Below are 20540 nucleotides of genomic sequence, written 5' to 3'. Positions count from 1 at the left end.
ACTGACTGTGTGTAAGTGATCCGCCGTAACAGGCCATCCTGGAGGCCCAGCCACCTCTGGCCGTGGACTCCGCAAGTAGTCTCGGGTCCAAAGTACACCCGCTCCTCTCGGTACCCCTCCCTCAGGCTCCACCCCCCGACTCCGCTGGGCGTGACCGCCACGCCTCCACCTCGGAGAGTTGGATCTCTCTTCCTATCTGAGTTTTCTCTTGGCTCCAGCCACTGCGGAAGGGCCTCTCGGCCCTGGCGATCTGGGGTTTGTTCCACTCCCCTGCCCCTCCCCTCGCCCTCCCTCACTCTTCAAACTTCTTTTTTCACCCTCTCTAAACTTCAGTCATCCTAGTGCCCGCCTCCCCCACTCCAGCCAGCCAATCGGTGGCTCGCATTCTCGGCGAGGGATCCGCCCCCCTGCCCGCCGGGGGGCCAATACCCCCGCGCCGGTGTCGAGGGCTGGGGCTTGTTCCCAAGCGCCGGGCCTGTGACGGCAGCGCGCCGGGCGCCGCGCGGTGGGAGTGGGCGGGGCTCTGGGTGAGGGGCGGGCTAGGGCGGGGGAAGGGACGAGGGAGGTGGAGGTTGCGGCGGGTTTGAAAGCGGCAGTTTCCTGGCAGCTTGGGCAGGCGTTGGTCTCTGAGCTCCAGCTCCACGGCAGCGGCCGGGATCGATCCAGCGAGGGGTGTACGCGTGATTCTGCGCGCCCCCACGGGTTTTTCCCGTCCGGGCTCTTCCCCCTTGACCTCCCCGCCCCCCGGCCTCAGCCTTTCCCGCCGCTGGGCGCGGAGCCCGGGGGCCAGCGGTCGCCTGTGACCCCGCCTGAAACCCCTCCGGAGCCGCCTGGGGACAATTCCCTTCTCCTTTCTGCAGTCTAACCTGGGCTAGCCCTCCCGGATCCCGGCCGACCCCGAGGAGCAGCGCAGCCGCGAGGGTGCCTGAGGGGCGTCTTGGGGCTTGGAGTGGCCCGGCCCCCAGCGGGCTGTGGTCGAGGGGGCGCGGGCGCGGCGAGGCCCCCCCCCTCGCCGGGCTGCGTGGGCCGCCCGGGCCCCCGCTGCCCGCGCGGGGTCTCCTCCATGGTGCAGCGGGGTTCGGGATGTCGAAGACACTGAAGAAGAAGAAGCACTGGCTCAGCAAGGTGCAGGAGTGCACGGTGTCCTGGGCCGGGCCCCCGGGCGACTTGGGCGTGGAGATCCGGGGCGGCGCGGAGCGCGGCGAGTTCCCCTACCTGGGGCGGCTTCGCGAGGAGCCCGGCGGCGGGGGCACCTGCTGCGTCGTCTCGGGCAAAGCGCCCGGCGCCGGCGATGTGCTGCTGGAGGTGAACGGGACTCCTGTCAGCGGGCTCACCCACCGGGACACCCTGGCTGTCATCCGCCACTTCCGCGAGCCCATCCGCCTCAAGACCGTGAAGCCCGGTACGCGGGCTCTGCCTCTCCGGCGGGAGGTTGCGGGGAGGTCCGGGTGGGCGTCCGGGGAGCGGCGGCCCCTCCCCGGGGCTTATCGGCCGGGGTCGTCTTAGACCTCGAGGGTGTGCCGGACTCCCTGGCGGCGGCGGCGGGAGGGCGGCAGCCGTGATCCCGTTTTTGCCGCCGGGGACGCTGAGCGCCGGGCTGCTCCGCGAGCAGTCACCGAACGGCGACCTGGAGCCGGGTTGCGCACCTTCGTAGCTCCGTCTCCCGCCGCGGAGTTTGTGACCCGGGAGGGAAGCGGCCCTTCCCCGCCCTCCTTGGTGGGAAAGGTCCTCGCGGCCGTAGCGCTGCCTTTGGAGCCGTCTCGCGCGTCTGCGACCGGGGAGGAAGGTCTCGGCGACCGAGGCACTTGGTGCCGGGGTTACCGGCGGCGCCTGGGGCTGGCAGCCTCACTCTGCCCGGGTGGCTCGGGTGTCTGGGCACCGAGGGTGGACGGTACGTGGTCTGTGACCCGGTGGCGTGCGGCTGCCGGGAGCTGTCGACTAGTCTGGGCTTCGAAGGAAGAAGACCTAGGTGCCTCGCTGAGGAAAAAAAAATATCTTTTGAAAATCTTTGATTTTACAGAATTTTGTTGAAGCGGTCGGTAGAAAGGTCCCCCCCACCGCCCTGGTATCATCTGTGCTAGTAAAATCGGCGCAAAACACGTTACGTAGATGACATTCCTGTCAGCTCCAGAGCGTGGGCCGGCCCGGGAGCCATGGAGTCCGGTCGCGTGTAATAGCCCTTCCGTGCTGGGAGCCGGCGGCAGAGCGGGTCGCTCCAGCCCCGCTGGAAGGTGGTCCCGTGCTCTGAGGAAGGTAATCGGGGAGCGGACTGTGCTGGCTGCGTGCGCCCTACCGAGTATACTGTGCATCAAAATACAATTGGCTGCCTAATTGTGGTTGGGGCTGGGAAAATCAGTCCACCCCTTCGCTGCAACGTGCTGGAAAATTCTGGAGAAAAAATTTAACGTCTCTTCCTCCCCTCCCCCGCCTCGCTCAGCTGCTGCCTTGGAAATGCCTCTTTAATCGTCCCTGGACTTTATCTATCGCAGCTGAGGGTTTGCGATGCCGTGTAGATACTGTGTGTGTTGGGGGGGGGCGGGGGGGGCGCGGTCTCAGCACAGACTCACTCCCACGTCCCTGCAATCTCAAAGGGAGATTTTCTTCCTGTGGTCTACTCCGTCGCATTCATGTTAAGTTCACTGGTTTTTGTGAGGTTTTCTTTTTTTGTGTGTGGTTAATTTTAAAAACTTTGGCAGACTTAAACGTCTTTTTCTGCATAGTTCTGTGAATCCAAAAATTCTTCCTAAACTCAAACTTTTAGAGCCATGTGTGGAGGGTGGAGGAAAGGCTCCGGGACCAGAAAGCAGTCAGTTCTGTCTGTGACGTGCGAAGTACGGTATATCCAGCACTTACTGGGCTGGGTGCCGTTTAGTTCAGATCCTAGGAGTCGGGATAATGAGAACATGGACATCATTGCTTTGTATTTTGTTTAGATTAGTTGGGGCATAGACGAGAATATAACTTTCCAAAATAGTTTAAAATTGATTAAGGAGGAAGTTCATAGACTGGGGAGACATATCTTTAATTAATATTAGTAACCTTTATACCAAATTTAAAAAAAATTTCCAGTTTTGAGTGTATTTAGTAATAGTAATTGTATTGAGAAAACACTGATGTCTTATTTTAAATGTTTAGCCAAAATAAAGGGAATAATTTATGTTAATTAGTATAGCACATTTTATAATCAACAGTAAAAAAAAACAAATACTACATCCACTTAAAAGAAACTTTTTTTAATCCTCACCCTAGGATATGTTTATTGATTTTAGGGAGGGAGGGGAGAGGGAGGGAAAAATCTATGTGAGAGAGACACATTGATCCATTGGCCGTATGGGGGCGCCGTGACTGGGGATGGAACCTGCGACCTTAAGGTATGTGCCCTGACCAGGAATCAAAGACGCAAAGTGTCCTGGAGGCCACTCCAGTCAATTGAGCCATCCAGCCAGGGCATTATACCTACTTTGCAGAGATACACTCTGCTTCGATAACTTCTAAAGGAGGCCACAATGTGTCATATGAGATTAATATTCTTGTTTCTAAGCAAGTTGTAATTAAAAACTTTTAATCTCTTAAAACTAGTATTCTTAATTTCTTAGTAGCCTCATGTTAGGCATTATGTTAAATGGCTTTCTTAAATGCCTTTGCTTAAACATTTGTTATAAAATAGCAAGATTTTTGCAGGTTAAGGACATGACCTTAAGTATTAGAAATTAAGGACTTTGAGAAGATATTCTTAGAACTTTGAGTGTGATTAAAAACCACATGAATTTTGTCTCCAGAGAAGACAAAGATTCTTTACTGTTGGGATTCCGTCTGAAAAGCAGGAAAGTACAGAGTAAAGGTATTTAGAAAGAAACTTGCCCTGCCTGTTGTTTTTTTTCCCTTTTATTTAAACTTTGGGAGAGAAATGGATATTTCAATAGATAAGGTATTGAAAAGTGTACTTGGCACTCTGTGTTGTTTTGGTCAATGACTCTTTATTAAACTATATTCATAACATGTCATTTAGAAACCAGAACAATGCAAGAGTAAATTTAACTATTGTTATAAGATGTAGTAATAGTGGGGAATGATCTCATTGTCTTCTGCAAAGTCCATGCAGGAAAGGTGTGCTGGGCTGTGGGGTGCTCTGGTCTGTGGGGTATGCAAGGCTGTGGGGTGCTCTGGACTGTGGGGTGCTCTGGTCTGTGGGGTATGCAAGGCTGTGGGGTGCACTGGGCTGTGGGGTGCGCCGGGCTGTGGAGTGCTCTAGACTGTGTGTTGCGCAGGTCTGTGGGGTGCTCTGGGCTGTGGGGTGCATGGAGCTGTGGGGTAGGACTCTTCCACTTTGTCCTTTTCATAGGGGATGGAAGGGGAGCCCAGCCAAAGCCAGCACTATCACCCAGATGATTTAATGAAGGTTTTTTTCTGGCAGTGACTTGTCTTTAGCTTTGATATAGGGTTTTATTTTATTTTTTCTTTCTTTCGTTATAATCTGTAATGGCGATTTGAAAGTAACTCTTTAAGATATGGTTCCTAGTTTGAGGCTTTTCCTGAGAGAATTAGGGCATTTCCTATTGAATTCTTATTTAGTATTAACATAGGACTTAGCACCAGTACTTTCCTGCTCCTAGGAGAATCTTCAGTTCCACGGATGCTTGATCCAACTACTGACCTGTTTCTTAATTACAACCCTGCTGTTCATTTTTCTGCAAAGAGAAAAGTTTTCCCTTGAACTTTGTATTTACCTAATAGTAAAGGAAGTTGAACTTTGGACCACTGGTGAAATTGTTTCATCACATAGTGCTATGACCAGAATTAGTTTCTTTGATTTTACTTTAGAGTATATTTTTAAAACAATTTCTACCCCTTTCTTCTCTTTTGGGTCTCTTTGTCGCTGTTGTTTTTGTTCAGTAGGTACCTTGGGACTTGCGGTGAGTTTTGTTTAGATGGTGGTAGTATCTGAAAAGGGAAGGGTGAGAGAAACGAGTGAATTGCTAGCCTCCCAGGTTTGCAATGTGAAAGTTTTCTCACCCATGTTTAAGGAAAAGAAACTGCAGATCGGGTGAGGCAGCCCTTGCTAGGAAAAATAGCATCAAACTTTCATAAACCTTAAATTTGAAACTTCCCTTCCTTCTCCACTTTTGGTAACATTTTTGGGAGGTCTGAAGTTGCTCTTGGTAACTCAGGGTTCCAGTTCTGGACTCCACTCACTGACACGTGCACTTCACGAGTGCTGAGTGTCTACCGTAGAGGCAGGACAGACACTTACATTTGGCCCTTTCCATTTGCACACCATTTTTACTTTATTCAGTTTAATGCTAAAGCTGATTTTTTGGGGCACATTCTGTGTTCCTTGGGAAATATATATTGTTTTTCCTCTGAGATCCTAGGATGTACTTTATAAAACCTAGTGTTACAAGAGACAGATTTCAGTGATTTCTTCCCTCACCCCTTCCCGCCCCCAACCCTGGTCCCCAATTTATGTAAATTGATGGTAAAACAAATCTACAATCTTTCAAGTCTCTGACTTATGAAGTCAGTGTGCAATCTCAGATGAATAGTTTCATATAATGGCTTAACTTGATAAGGCGCAGGTGTTTTGTAAATTTGGTGGGTACCTCGTGTTTTGAGAGTGTGTGGCAGGAGAATTTCACACATGTGAGCCATGTCCATATCACCTGTCAATTTTTTATTGTGATTTGACAGAGGCGAAGTATTTTGGTATTGAAGACTTAGAACTGTGTCTCCTTTAATTAATTATTTTTGTTTCTCTTCTATAATTTTGAGAAACAATGTCCTTGCAGTACTACATTCTGATAGAGAATGCATATCCTCAGTTAAAACTGTTCCCGAGGACAAGACCCTTGGGAGCTTGGAGGCTGGTGTTGTGAGGGACTTGGTCGAGGAAAAGGGGCAGATTCACTGCTCTCCTTCTCCCTGAACAAATATTATTCAGAATGTTCCCCCCTCCCAAAAAGTGCTTATTTTGCTTTAAAAAGAGAGCATAGAAAGTTATATTATTACTGGCACACTGCCATTTCCTCCTCATTTAGTGGCATGCTCACCATGTGAGCCAGCACTGGTGATATAAAAATATAAAATATAAAAATGAGTCAGAAATCGTCTCTGTCTTCAAGAAGCTCACAAGTTAGCAGGAGCTTAGTGATTCATTGGTGTGGAATACCTGTAGTAAGGGTTTTGTCTGCCTCACTTTCTCCCAGTTCTTAAGGTTAAAACTCTGGAGGCAAGTTTTCGTATGAATTTCGGTGGAAGCTGGGCTACTTAGTTTGTTGCCTAGTATGCTGCCCTGAAGATGGTGTGGCATTCCATCATTGGGCTTGGGTTCTCGAGTCATTACAAAAAGAGGGAAATTGAGTATAAACAAAATTATCTTTTGAAAAGCCCTTCAATTTAAATTACCCTTAAAGTATATTTTGTTTTATTTATAATGTATCTTATAACTTGTGTTTTATTTTATAGTATATTTTATAGATTGTGTTGTGTTGTGCCATTTTTAGGGTGAGTCCTACTTTTCCACCCATGCTGGAACCAGTTGCTATATTTTGGGTGAACACCAGATGAAATAGTTTGCGTTAAAGAGATTTGTGTGGTGTGTGTGTGTGTTTAAACTCATCTTTTAATTCTGAGAAATGATTCTCTTCTGGGTGCATAGCACATTTATAGAAGTTATTCTTAGGTCTTTCTAGGGTCCTTGCCACCCGCCCTTATTTTCTGGCTTGCCTGGTTGGGGAGGAAATTGTGAATGATTTTGTACTTAGCCTGGCTTTGAAAGATGGATATGCTTTGGTGGAATGGAGTTAAGATCAGCTCAGTGGTAGGTAAGAAGTGAAAGAGGAGAAAAACACTGGCTAAGAACCTGTAATGGTCCATCTCAGTAGTTCTGTGTGTATGAAATCTTACTTTGTATAAAAGCACAAAATCCACATTATAGAATAATTGAAAAATGAAGGGAAAATCATATTAATCATTTAAGTAGTGTAAGTAGTTCCATTACAAGTGTCTACTATAAGTTGTTTTTTAGTTGGAACATGAAATGTTTTTTCTTCTATAAATAATATTGGTAGAAGTGCTTAATGCTGTTTCTACCGTCAACCTTACTCGTAATACTATGAATATTTTGATTGGGTAGATGAAATATTAACATTAGTACTGTACTTTATGGTTAATAGGCTTTCCTGGTTTGCTTGGGAAGCCTAGCCAGTTTTATGGGAAAACACAATTTGCTAGTCGAGTAAAAAGGGAGCTGAAAATGGGCCCACCAAGACCCTGCCTTCTCTTGTGTTAGAGTCACGGTTGACTGACTCCCAGGGGAAAGGGTAGCGCCAGGTACCTCTACCCCCTAATCCCAGCTGCTTGGTCCTGAGGCGGCCTTATAGTAGCTCCCAGGAGCAGCCCCCACCTTCCACCCTGTTCGGGAACCCCAGAGTGGCCAGGGGAGCACAGCCTACATTTTGAAGACCATACTTTGACTTGTGATATATCGAAATACCTGAGAAAAGACAAACCATGCTCATAGATCATAAGGTACTTTGTTTTATTAACACTTATGCTAGAGATATTGTTTTAGAGCCTCAGCTAGAAATATAGATGGTTCAGCGTTTCTGCTATAACTTATATGGAGTTTAAGGTTTCTAAAACTATTATGGAATGGGAAATATAAAAAACATTTGGTTTCAGAGTTGATCATTCTGACCTGTTCCATTCAGAGGCTTCCCTTCTCTTCTTGGGTTTGCAGTGTGAGCAGCGAGCTACAAATGAAACCTTTCCGGCGTCTTAGACTCTTTGCTTTTTTTTTTTTTTCCAGAGAATTTTAAATACAAAATTAGTTTTCTTAGAGAAGCCTGTGAGAGGCTATCCTGCATCTCATTGTTGCTCTGCTCTGATGGGGAATTAATTACATGTGACTGTGAAATACATGAGGACATTTAACAGAAGCAGTTTTGCAAAATGAAAATATTCCAAAAGGGAAGAAAAAAGGAAGTCTTTATTAATAAACGCTTTTTTTAACTTAACCAAATTGAATTAAGCTAAATTGGCTTTTTCCCTCGAATAAAATCCACCTTAATGGAGCAGTCCAGGTGATACATTACTCTTTGCATATGGTATTCCGCTTTATAATAGGTATCTTGTGATACGTACATAGTTTACATCTCAGCAGGAAAGGAACAACATTCCTAATTCACAAGCCAGTTTATGTATTTGTGAGGATACTGTAGCAAGTGACAGGGACTATAGAGATTAATGTAGGCTAAGGAGCAATGCGGTGGCTTACATACATGAAAGCCCAGGCAGAAGGCAGGAACAACTAACTTTGTATTCTCAGTTCGTTTGATTCTCTTTTCCTCTGGGCTGGCTTCTGTCTCCGCTCGCTCTTAGCGTGGTAAGAAAAGTGACTTTGGATCCCCAAGTCATACAGAGCCCTTAAAACGTCTCACCTTTTCCCTGGAATCCAGTGACAAATCTCATGCAGAGACTTTCACTGGCCCAGTGCCCATCTCTTGGACCAATTGTGGAGAGAAGGCAGTGGGTGACACGACTGGTTAGGCCTGGTCACGTGTCCACCCCTGTGGTTGGACATGGGAGGCACAATGATAAATAGCGGTACCAGAGCCCCAGGAGATAAGGGAGCGGCTGGACCTCAAAAGGTTGGATGCTGGGGGACAATCCTGTAGCAAATGGCCTTTTTCAAAATGTTTACTTTGAAGCCAACAGCAGTACACAGTTGTTATAAAACTATCATTTTTTTTCTAAAAAAAATCCAAAACAGATACTGGCTGTAGACCAAAACCAAGACACCAATTTCCCTAAAAGATTATAATTTTTGATTCTTTTAAATCTAAAAGCTGCTTTTTATCTAAATGCTGTTTCTTAAAAACAAATTGGGATGTTAATAATACCTTAATGTGCACAATTTAAAAATATTGCTTGTAGTTTTTCTTTGTTTTTTTATATCAAGTAAGATTCTCTAAACCAATGCTGCTTGTTCTTAGGTAGCTTGAGATCCTTTGGAGAATCATTTCATTATCTTTGGCATTGAGAAAATGATCACTCTAGGTAACGCAGTTTTCAAAACTTAAATCTGTATTGTGCCATTTTGAAAATGAAGTTCTAAACTAACTGCTTTCCAAAAAATTTTTAAAGATTTTATTTATTTTTAGAGAGAGGAAGGGAGGGAGAAAAGGAGGGAAGGAAACATTGATGTGTGAGAGGAGATAAACATCCATTGGTTGCCTGTCACGTGCCCCAACTGGGGACCCGGCCCACAACCCAGGCATGCGCCTGACCAGGAGTCAAACCAGCAACCCCTAGGTTTGCAGGCCAGTGCTGAAGCCACACCAACCAGGGCAAGATGTTTTGCTTTTAAAACAATGGTCTATTAAAAACATAACCTGAGACTGTGTTATTATTGCATTACTTCTAAGGCTTGGTTCACTAATAATACCTTTTAACCGTGATCTCATGGCAGTCACACATAAAGGAGATACTTCACTGACTCTTTGAAACACTGCTGAAGTGTATAGTGTGGTATCTGTTTCATCACCAAAAAAGTTACTTGGCAAGTGTCGTAGGATAAAATTTGACCATCTTGTTCGTTTTTTTCCCCTGCCTTCCCTGCACTAAGGCAACAGAGGTACTTGGGGTAGAGGTGGAGGGTAGAGGGGGGGAAATACCATTGCGTACTACTTTTGTATTCTAAACAATTTTACTATCGACCTTCAGTTTATGAATGGCGTACACAGTAGGAGTTTTGCAGCTGTGCCTGGGAGTTGGATCTTTAGTGTTAAATGTGGGTAGGTTCTTGGTAAATACATGTGTTGTACGTAAAAATGAACAGCCATGGAATTGGGTGTGATTTATCAGTAAGAATCATGGAAGGGACCTTGTGTGTTTAGAATAGTTTGTGTCCCTCTTGGGATTTCTTTAAACCGTATTTGGAAAATCACTGCAGAAACCTGTTGCAATCCAACTTCTCCAATGTTAATTCCATTTACTGACTAATTAGGCCATGAAATCTGTTAAAACAGTAAAATCTTCCTTACCTCTGCTCACAGAGCTGTATTTTAACCTACCTCTGTGTCTTTTGGCAAAACACTTTGTCAAAATATTATTAATTTTAGCTAAGGATACTGTTCACTGATTTCAGTTGGAATGTGCATGCTAATGAAAAATTTAATTCCCTCTGAGTAGAATTAGATTTGCTAACTAAAGCTGTCTCACTTCGTACTGTTCCTGAGTGACATGACACATCAAACTCCCTTTGGTGGCGGCTGTACGCCGACAGCCTTCCTCGCAGACTAACAGGAACACTCTCGGAGACTCGCCGTGACAATACTGGCTGCCATTCCCTGAGTAACGGCCCTATATCAGAGCATTATTCCCCCATCTCATGTCGTTGATAAGGTCTGTATGTCGGCATACATGTATTACTTATGAAGAGATTTGCGTATCGTCGCCGAGAGTCAGGTATTGACACCTCCATTGCACCTGAGGAAACTGAGGCTGGCTTGGAAAGCTGACCACTCTGAAGGTCACGCAGACGCACAGGGAGGACCATGAGCTGAAACCGCTGAGTCCTCCTCCTCCATTCTGTGGATAAAATGTTATTTCATTATGTTTGACAAATCTCTTCCTTCCTTTTTCTCTATTCAAAGGAACTGCCCCCCTCCCCCCCCAAAAAATCGGAATTGTTTGAGTGGGTGTTAAATGTGGTGAGACACTGGGCAAGTACTTAAAATGAGCTTCATCACTTGGTTCTCTTTCTAAAAGTCTGTGGTGATGCCGTTTAATCTATGCAACTAAACAGCATGATAAATTAGTTATTCCCCAGTTATCACCAATCAAACAGAGTTAGCATGAATTTTGCTCCTTGTGTAAAAAAATACTTCCAGCAGTCATGGATAAAAGCCTGGATACTCCTAGGACAAACAGACTGGTGAAGTTGCATACGTGATGCTGGAAGTGACATCTTGTTCGGATGTTTCCTGCCCACTTGCTCCGGAATTCGCTCACCAGGCAGGTGTGTGTTAGCACACTCATATTGAGACAAGTAGCCTGGAGAATGTTCTGATGACTGTAGGAATGAATGTGTGTTGGAATTAGGAATTTTTCTATGTATGCAGTTCCTGTTCAAAGCAAACTTTGCTGCAATACAATTTCGTCAAGCTGGATGGGAGAGCAGCTCCTTGTGTTCAAGTAGATCTCTCTTGTTCTAGGCTTCAAGGACCGCAAAGCACGGTGGTTGTTTTGAAGAGGCAGTTAAAGCAGCTGTGGAGTACCAGCAGCTCTTATTCTTTAAGTGTTGGTGCTGTTGTGTTTTCTGTTTGGGCTTAAATGCAGTCCGTCAACTGGAAGGAGGCACAACTATTCATCCAGTACCCTTGGCCTACAGACGAGTAAATGGAGCTTAGTCATGGCAGGTGGCTCTGCCTGGGAGTCCCAGCAGGAAGCTGGCAGAGCAGGGACGGGAACTCAGGTTCCTTTTATTGTTTTGGTTTCAGGCCTAAGAATTTCTGTAGGAAACTAGTGAAAAAAAACAAAACAAAAGAATCTGTGTGTAACACATCTGCCTCTTTATGAAGTCTGCATTCTTTTGGAATTTCTAGGGCACGCTGACTTGTTGGCGAGGCCATCACCACGCGTGCGTGTCATTAGAGGCAGGGGTGACCCAGAAGTCGGAGCCTGGGAAAAGGATTTTCATCGTCATATGCCACAGGCTTTCAGGGCATGTTTAGCTTTCCATAATGCTGTAGCTTATGATTTAAATAGAAAGATTTAAGATTTAGATAGTCAGAAAGTAGTTAGTGAGCACCACAGCTGAGTGTTCTTGTTGTTTTAGCTTTGACAATTTCTCAATCAGAAATGTTCTTTTTCACAATGCCGTCGGTAAAATCCTTGTGAATGGGCGGTGCCAGCCCCTCTCTGTGGGGCTGATGCCACATGTCTGAACTGCAGCCAGCTGTGCCCGATCCCCTCAGCCGTGACCAGGGGGTGCGAAAGGGGAAGATGACAGAGGAGGAGGGGGTGTTTCTGGGCAGGGGCCTGCTCCCGGATGTCGTGGATGAACCATCAGGGGCACTTTCGGCTCCGGGTCCCCGAGCTTGGCTGGCCGTGGTCGTGGTTGACATAATTGGCATGACTGAAAGGAGGGACTGTGCTCCTGCTGGGCCTAGGACAGGTAGATGTCTCAGGTCACACAGGGCTGGCCGAGCAGAGGAGAGGTGCTCATCTGTGAGAGGCAAACAGAAGAAAGAGCATGAGATGGCAGTTCTGGGGAGACTGTATATTCATTGGGTAAAATGAATGGGAATGGTGAGGTCTTGCCTGGTTGGGCCCTTTGTACATCTGGAAAAGAACAGCATGACTGTAGACATGAGAAAAATCTTGCTACAATCAACCTAGCAGAATCAGGGTTTGGTGCCGGAAGCAGAAAGGGCTGTAGTGGAGGGAATCAGCAGCGCAGGGAATCTTTGTGAGGGCTGGAGGGCAGGACTGGAGGCCAGGCCTGTGAGAATGACTTCCAGGGCACCATGGAATGACTGGCCATGGGGGCTGCGGCCCCTGCCACCGTCAGGAAAGTGGCAGTCAGGCAAGAAGATCCCATGGTAGCTGTGTTCAGGGGCTATTGCCATCGTAACTGTTGAAGTTCGGGATTTAGCATCTGGCCATGGCTGTGACAACCTCTTGACGCCTATGAACTAGTGACTAGGTGCTGGAGTGCTGAATCTGGCACGACTGTCACTACTGTCCTTGGCACTGGAGTCTGGACAATGACATGTTCATGACCTCCTTTGCTAGTTGAAAGCAGCTAACACTGCAGGCTGATGGAGCTGTGCTTCCCTTCTGCCTTCCATCTTCTGTGTCCTGCATCCTAATGGTGGAATCAAACCTGCATCCCGAATGCTAGCTGTAAAGGAGTCGGGAAAAACAGTGTTTAGTTTCCCAACTTCTGCATTTCAGGAAGGCCTACTATAAGGTGGCAGATGCTGAGTGCACCCTGAACCTTTCAGACACTCATTAGATACAGGGTTTTAAATACAGTATAGCCCTTTCTTGACAATTGCCATTTCTGTGAGCTTCTCTTCTTGAAATGACCTGTAGTCAGAATGGTCATGGCTGATGGATTATTAACATCTATAGTGACCTTTTGTGCAGGCTTAGCTTGTGTCTGTCTTCCCTGCTGTCTCCGCTGCTGAGACATCTCTGTTCTGTATCACTTGATCTCAACCTCGCCTGCAAGCCGCAGGCCCTTCCACTGAAGCCAGCAATTCATAGGCTGGTCAGCAACCTGTGATTTCTGGAGCTTAGAAAGATGAATGGGGCCAGTCAGAATCTTTCCTAGGGATTTGACCTAAGACAAAGTGGAATGAATTTCCAATTAGGAGTCGGAGCTTGAGATGAGAGGTTTTACAGCAATGTGCTGGAGTTGGCTGTACTGATTTCATGAGACTGTTAAATTTTCAGGAATTCTGCAAGTTAGTTGTCCAATGCAGACATTTAAACAAATTAAGTTACATAAAGTTATAAGTAAATGATTATATTAAAGCCAAATTATATTATGTCAATAAAATGTTAATACTGTATTATAATTAAATTGTATTAACATTGTACTAAAAGCTTAATACTCAGAATTAATTGTTTTCTCCTTATTATTGTTTTCAGCTTTATTGAGACATAGACAAAGTCGTAATGTATTTGAAGTGTACAACATGATTGGCTATATGTATACATTGTAAAAGGGTTCCCGCAATTAATGAACACATCGGTCACCTCATGTGACACCTTTTTTTTGGTGAAAACACTTAAGCTTTACTCAGAAATTTAAATTATACAGTATACTGTCGTGTGTCACTTAAAGACAGGGATACGATCTGGGAAACTTGTCGTCATATGGTTTTGTCACGTGAACATCACAGGGGCACTTACACTCACCTAGATGGCACCTCCTACACACCTAGGCCAGATGGTACGGTCCGCTGCCCCTAGGCTACACCCCTGTACTGCTTGCTCCTGTACTGAATACTGTCAGCGATTGTAACACAATTGTGCATCTAAACATAGAAAAGGGAGGGTAAAAATAAAAGATAAAAAGTGGTGCACCTATGTAGGGCACGCACGGTGAATGGAGCCCGCAGGACTGGGAGCTGCTCCGGGTGAGTCGGCAAGCGAGTGGGGAGTGAGTGTGAGGGCCTGGGCGTTCGTGCTCGGGACTGCGGACTTGGCCAGCTCTCTCCACAAGCCCTTCCCCGGTGCCTCCGAGCAGGGTCGGAACCAGAACCCCAAAGCTGTCCATGCCGCTGCCTGAACAGGGATGTGGGCTGGACTGGTTGGGAATACCGAGGAGAAACTGGCTGGGTAAGGCGTGGGTCACCCTAACAATGAGGGTCAGGAGGGGGTGAGAGGTGGCCTGAGGATCAGTAGGAGTAAGACTCGAGATGGAGAGATAGAGGAGCACGGGGAATTGTCATGACAACGTGGTTTTGGCTATTGTACATTGGAGCAGTGCTCAGGATGAGGAACTCTGTGGTGTTCAAAAAAAGAGGGTGTCACACATGGAGAAGGTGTAGAACGGAAGACTCAATATTTTGACTTTGGACATTTGGTTTAGGTTCCACCGACCTTATCTGGCACAAAGGGCTCTCTCTGCCATTGCATCGGTGGAGGAAATAAAACTTACCCATGCTTCACGTCATTACAACCTGAAAATATTTCCTAAGTCCAGGGACAGGCTGGCTCCACACTACCACTGAAAGCTTTACTAAAGTGGCAGTGGCCCTTAATACGTGTTAGGGTGACTCCTGGGACCTGTGTCCATGGGCAGGGTCTTAGGTTCTCAGCAAAGAGTGTATAGTAATGCACTCTGAATGTATTAATGCACTGCAGAGTGATGCACTCTGAAGCCCATCAGGGTAGATCTGGGAGGGCCGTAGCACCCTCTTGAGTGTGTAGCCCTTGCAGGGACAGGCTCCTTGGTGCTGAAACAGGTTGCTCACTGGCTGATTGATAGCATGTAATTGATACGTGCACTCAAAGTTTCTATCTGTCTATCCATCCACCCAACGTTGGTTGATAACATCATATGTTTTGGGTGTGCAACATTATAATTCCACATCTGAATGTACTACATTGCACTCACCACCAAAACTAGTGTCCATCTGTCACCACACAGTTGACCCCCTTTACCTGATTCACCCTCCCTCCGCTCCCCTTCCCCCTTTGGTAACCACCAACCTGTTATCTCTATGAGTTTGTTTATTTTTAAATATTCTGCATGAGTGAAATCATGCTGTATTTTTCTTTTCCTCTATTATTTCACTTAGTAGACATCCATGGCACAAATGGCAGGATTTCACCTTTTTATGGTTGAGTAGTACTCCATTGTGGATATGTACCACATCTTTTTTTTAAAACATTTTTTAAGATTTTATTTATTTTTAGAGAGAGGGGAAGGGAGGGAGAAAGAGGGAGAGAAACATCAATATGTGGTTGCCTCTCACTCGCCCCCTACTGGGACCTGGCCCGAAACCCAGGCATGTGCCCCGACTGGGAATCGAACCTGTAACCCCTTGACTTGCAGGCCTGTGCTCAATCCACTGATCCACACCAGCCAGGGCTGTACCACATCTTCTTTATCTACTCATCTATCAATGGACACTTAGGTTGTTTCCATGTCCTGGCTATTGTAAATAAAGCTACAGTGAGCATAAGGGAGCATATGTCCTTTTGAATTATTATTTTCTCGTTCTCTAGATAAATACCAGAAGTGGATCCTGGATCATATGGTAGTTCTATTCTTAATTTTTGATGAATCGCCATACTGTTTTCATAGTGGCTGCAGTAATTTACATTCCCACCAGCAGTGCACCCATCCTTGCCAACGTTTGTTTCTTGTCTGTTTTGTAATAGCCATTGTAACAGATGTGAGATGGTACCTCCTTGTGGTTTTTATTTGCATTCCCCAAATAATTAGTGATGTTGAACATCTTTTCATGTGCCTGTTGGCCATCTGTACATCCTTTTGGGAAAATGTCTATTCAGATCCTCTGCCCAATTTTAAAATCGGGTTGTTTGCTTTTTGTTGTTGTTGAGATGTATGAAGTCTTCATATAGTTTGGATATTAACCCTTCATGTGATAGATGACTTGCGAATATCCTTTTCCATTCAGTATGTTGCCTTTCAGTTTTGTTGGTTTCCCCTGCTGGCTGCCCCGGAAATGGAGGTGCTGTCAGGGAGAGGAAATCTGTTGCCAGGCGCCACGGCTGTTGCTCCCACCAGAGGAAAAAGAATTCCTCCTGAGCCGCGGATCCTTCCATTTCTTCCTCCTTCATGATCGTGTGGCCCGCCGCCGTACGTGTTGACTCGAGACATCGTTGCGTGCACGTGACTCTAGTTAATATCAGCTGCGGTCACCACGTTCTGCGTTAGCTCGCCGGGCCTTACTCAGCTCGTAACTGAAGTTCATGCCCTTTCCCCACCGCCCCTCACTTCCCCAACCCCCAGCCCCTGACAGTCACCCTTCTGCTGCTCCTGCCAGTTTGACTTCACGTCATTTCCTCACGTCGCTGTATTCTCCCGCTCTCGGTGCTCCTGCGCGTCTCTGCACGTGTGGGATCTGTGCGGTGGACGCGCTGCGCGGGCGCTTTCTGCTGCCATTCTCTCCCCAACTCTGGCCTCGCCGTCGTCAGGCCGCGCTGGGAGTTGTTAACATTTCCAGAACACACCGCTGGTTGTCATGGTGGGGAGCGAGAGTCAGGGTTGGATCGGCCGTGCTGAACCGCGCACAGCCCGAAGCCCTGGGAGAAGCAACTGTGAGTAAGCAGGAAGACTGACGCGGGCGCGGTGAGGCTACGCTAAGTGGTGGTGATAGCGGAGCCCTGGGGCGGAGGGCCACTGACGCGTCTGCCCGAGGCCCGGGTTCTTTCCGGAGTGCTCCTCCGGCCCCAGTGCCTAAGAGATCCACCCCTATTTTACTCCTCGTTCCTGGAACTGTGTGCAATTGTGAGTTTCTCTGTATTACCAGCCTTAATAGAAGGCTCTGGCAGTTTATTTTGCTTGCTTCTGTTCACGTGCCTTTTCCTCGTGAAGAGGGGGCAGTATTTTAGAAGTTTGGGTTGAGATATTCTGGGACAGAGATGGAGGCAAAGGGAGAAAGAAGTGTGAGACAGGAGAATTTGCAGAGGGGACATCTGTAGCTTGTAGTTTCAGGTCCCCTCCCCTCCCCCAGCCATTCTGCATTAGAATAATCCCTGTTTTAGGGATGCCGAGGACAAATACACACTTACATGTGTATTTCCATAAAGACATGTATATTTTAGTCTGTGGTCTTTTCCATCCATAAACATTGCCCAGGCTGTCGTGGCTGCCGGTGTGGAGAGGGGCTTGCTGCCGCACAGATGCCCAGGCCTCCGGGCCAGCATCCCGGGGCGTAGCTGCCGGTGGCTTCTGCGCTCCTGTCGCTCCTGCCTGCGCCGGGAGGACCTGCTAAGGCTCAGACCCTAGACGGGCCCTGTCTGTGTCTGTGGCTCCCAGCCGTTGCCTCCTCAGCTGCCTTTGATCCACTGCTCACTCTCTGCCCATCTCACCAGCTTTGTTTTCTCTTTATGCTGAACGCGTCTCCCACGCGTCTCTGCTTTCCAAAGAAAGCCCTGACCTTGTGCAGGTCCCGCCAGCCAGGGCGGTGCTGCCTGGCTGCTCCCAGCGGATCGTCCGGCCTCGGGGCCAGGTGTGGGCCTGGGGCGGCGTTCTCTTCTGTTCCGCTTGTCCTTGCTTAGACGTCAGGAGTGGCTCTTTACCCTGGAACATGTGTGTATGTAGTTTTTTTCTATTTCTGGACTTGGAAATATGCCAGAGGTCTGGTCTCTAGGTAGATAATATTTTACTGCTTATTTGATAGCTTTGTTTTTAGAGGTTCAAGCTAGATTGCATTTAGTAAACCAAAATAGTGATTGGAAATGGAGCTTTGAAAGGCCAATAGATAATCTCTTAGGATAATGTCTTACTAAATGAAAGAATAAACAATTGTCTAATTGTGGCATATGAGTCCACTGTCCAGGTGTTACAATGCACATGAGAATTTCTTTGGCACTTTTAACATATTTGGGAACCTCTTATTATAAATAACAATGTGGAAATATTGCCAAAAATACTAAGTGGAAATATGTATAATTTTTCTCACCCACAGATTGCAAATTTTCGCCTCCTATGATACAGTTTCTCTCCATTGCCGGTACTGGTGGCGATTGAAGAAGCATCTGTAGAAATGTGCTTAAAAGCTCACGGCTCTTCTGTGCTTATTTTCTAAATTTGGGGGCCTGACTCGATGAGGGGAGATGATCAGAGTTTCTTTTGTGCTTGCGTGGTGCCCCCTGTCTTTGGGCAGGGGTATAACCTCACTGAACTGTTGGTGGGCTTCCTGCTGGCGACTGTCACCCCTGAAGTGACAGCCGAGCTGCATGGTGGTCCTCTTATACCACGTGGCCAAGCCCCTTTCTCACCAGGGTTGTACTTCACATGGTGGTAGTAGGAATCTTTTCGCTGGGGGGAAGAAGAGTGCCTCATTTGTTTATTTAAAAAATTATGTACATAAAAACACAGGATTTAATACATATAATTTTACTTGATATATCACAGCTTTAGACTAATTGCCTTTATTATGTTAATAGACATAATAATGGAAGTGAAATGATAAACTCCAACCCATCTTTTGGCCAAATAAATCTAAATAGGTTTTTAGTAAAGTTTAATGGAATTTTACATAAAACTCTGGCGAAGCACCGTTTAGTTGTATGGCATCAAATGTGGGTCTGGAGTCAGCACCATCTGTGGTGGAGTCTCAGCTCTGCTGCTTGTCAGCTGTGTAAACTTGGACAGATCTCCTAGTCCCACCAAGCCCCCGATTCCTCATCGATCAAGTGAGCAAAATACTCCGTGCTTCATAGGGTTGCTAAAATAGTGTCAGATGCAATTAGGTGGCATGGGCAAGAAAAAAAAATCATTGCTTGTTTGTAACAGGTTTAGCATATTTGGTATTTTAGATTTCAGATCTAATCATATTTCTCATAATTCTAAAGCTGTTAATTTAACCACTGAGATAACACAGGCCTAGTGAACTGGAAGCTGCAATGAATATGGCCTTTCTTATTAAGTATCACCATTCAGAAATATCCTGTGTCTACCTTAAAGAGAAACAGTACCTTGACAAGTTGAAAACTTTGCAACTTCAGGTAACAATATAACATGTACCTAGGTATATGTTGTAGGTTCGATTGTGGGCACCTCCCCCCCGCTAAGATATAGCGAAGTCTTAACCCCCATATTATTGCAATTTGGAAATATATAACACATTAAACTGTGGATTGATATGCTGTACAAGTAACCAAATAGTTCTTATTCTTTCATCGATTAATATGCTAGACAACCAAAGCTTATTGGTGCGTAAATAAATCCCCTAAGGCTCGAGGGCTGCAATACACAGAGTAGGTTTCCCTGCTCCTGCTCCCTCCCCAACAGCGTGCTCCAGTTTGACTCACGCCTTAGGTGTAGCTGGCGGATGCAGGGGCTGCTGACCTTCCTCAGACCGAGGAGGTGGATGCCTTAAGGTGGTGGATTTGCCATTCTTTAGCCACAGCTTTGTCAAAAATTCTCTTTCAGTTGTTGCTTAAATATTCTTGGAAAGATATGTGTTATACTTCTAGCATGAAATGAGCAGAGGAGAGCTAAACCTGCTTCTGAATGCTTTAGCTAAACTAGAGGAGAAAAAAGGAAGCCAACTGATTTTGTTTTAAACGACTTGATTTTTAATTTATTTTTGGTTGTTTTTTTTTAAATGAGAAAGAGGAATATTTTTCATCACAAATTGAGAATGGGTGGAATCTTCAAGATATAGTGTTAATATTGCTTCCTGGCTTTATTTCTTCCAAATAATTCCTGGAACTTAAACAAAAGAAAAAAAATACTACTTTGTAAGTAGATGTTTACTGAAGGCAAATGAAATAGCACTACAGTCAAATATAAGAGCATAGGAATTTTTTTATTCAGTATATATTTATTGAGCATCTGCTAAGTGCTTATAACGTGCTTGCCATCGGGGACACAGCAGCAAACAGGGCGAACAGAATCTCTTACGCAGTTAACATTCCTGTTGGGAGAGAGAAAATAGACAAGGAAATGTAAATTATTGCCATAACAGTAGCGGTAGCAAAGCCTTCAGTGGCCCCGTCTATGTGCCAGGCACCACTCTTAAGCATTCTCCTTGATGAAGCGTTCTCCTTGATGCTCAGTCACACGCGTCCCTGTGAAGTAGTGTTTATCTCCACTGTACGTGTGAGAAAACCAAGCCCAGAAGAGCGGAGTGACCTACCCAGGGTCACACAGCAGGAAAGCACAGAGCTGGACCCGCAGTCCAGGCACTGTGACTGCAGGCTGTGCTCTGAGAAGAGCAGGTCGGGATGAGGAGATAGTGCCTCGTTTAGATTGGGGGGTGGGGCAGGGCCTCCCGGAGGAGGGGGCATGTCAGCCGCAAGTTGATGAGCAGAAAGGA

At 46.3% G+C, this 20540-nt stretch overlaps 1 protein-coding gene across 3 annotated transcripts in view; it reads left to right on the top strand.

Annotated features, from left to right (window-relative positions):
* Positions 1-555: 555 nt before the first annotated feature.
* Positions 556-20540, top strand: part of MAGI3 (membrane associated guanylate kinase, WW and PDZ domain containing 3) — a 177589-nt gene continuing 157604 nt past the window's right edge. For 2 of the 3 annotated variants that reach the window (XM_045816463.1, XM_045816462.1), the window contains exon 1: positions 557-1402. In XM_045816463.1, the coding sequence (XP_045672419.1) occupies positions 1084-1402 (319 nt within the window). In that variant the 5' untranslated portion in view covers positions 557-1083. Of the gene's footprint in view, positions 1403-20540 lie in introns of all 3 variants that reach the window. The other variant, XM_045816464.1, reaches the window with a different exon arrangement.

Source organism: Phyllostomus hastatus, unplaced genomic scaffold (assembly GCF_019186645.2).
Source record: "Phyllostomus hastatus isolate PE091 unplaced genomic scaffold, TTU_PhHast_1.1 phas_scaffold_216, whole genome shotgun sequence".
In the NCBI taxonomy this organism is placed as follows: domain Eukaryota; kingdom Metazoa; phylum Chordata; class Mammalia; order Chiroptera; family Phyllostomidae; genus Phyllostomus; species Phyllostomus hastatus.
Note: the sequence above shows the minus strand (reverse complement) of the source record. Positions and strands in the feature narration are given on the sequence as shown.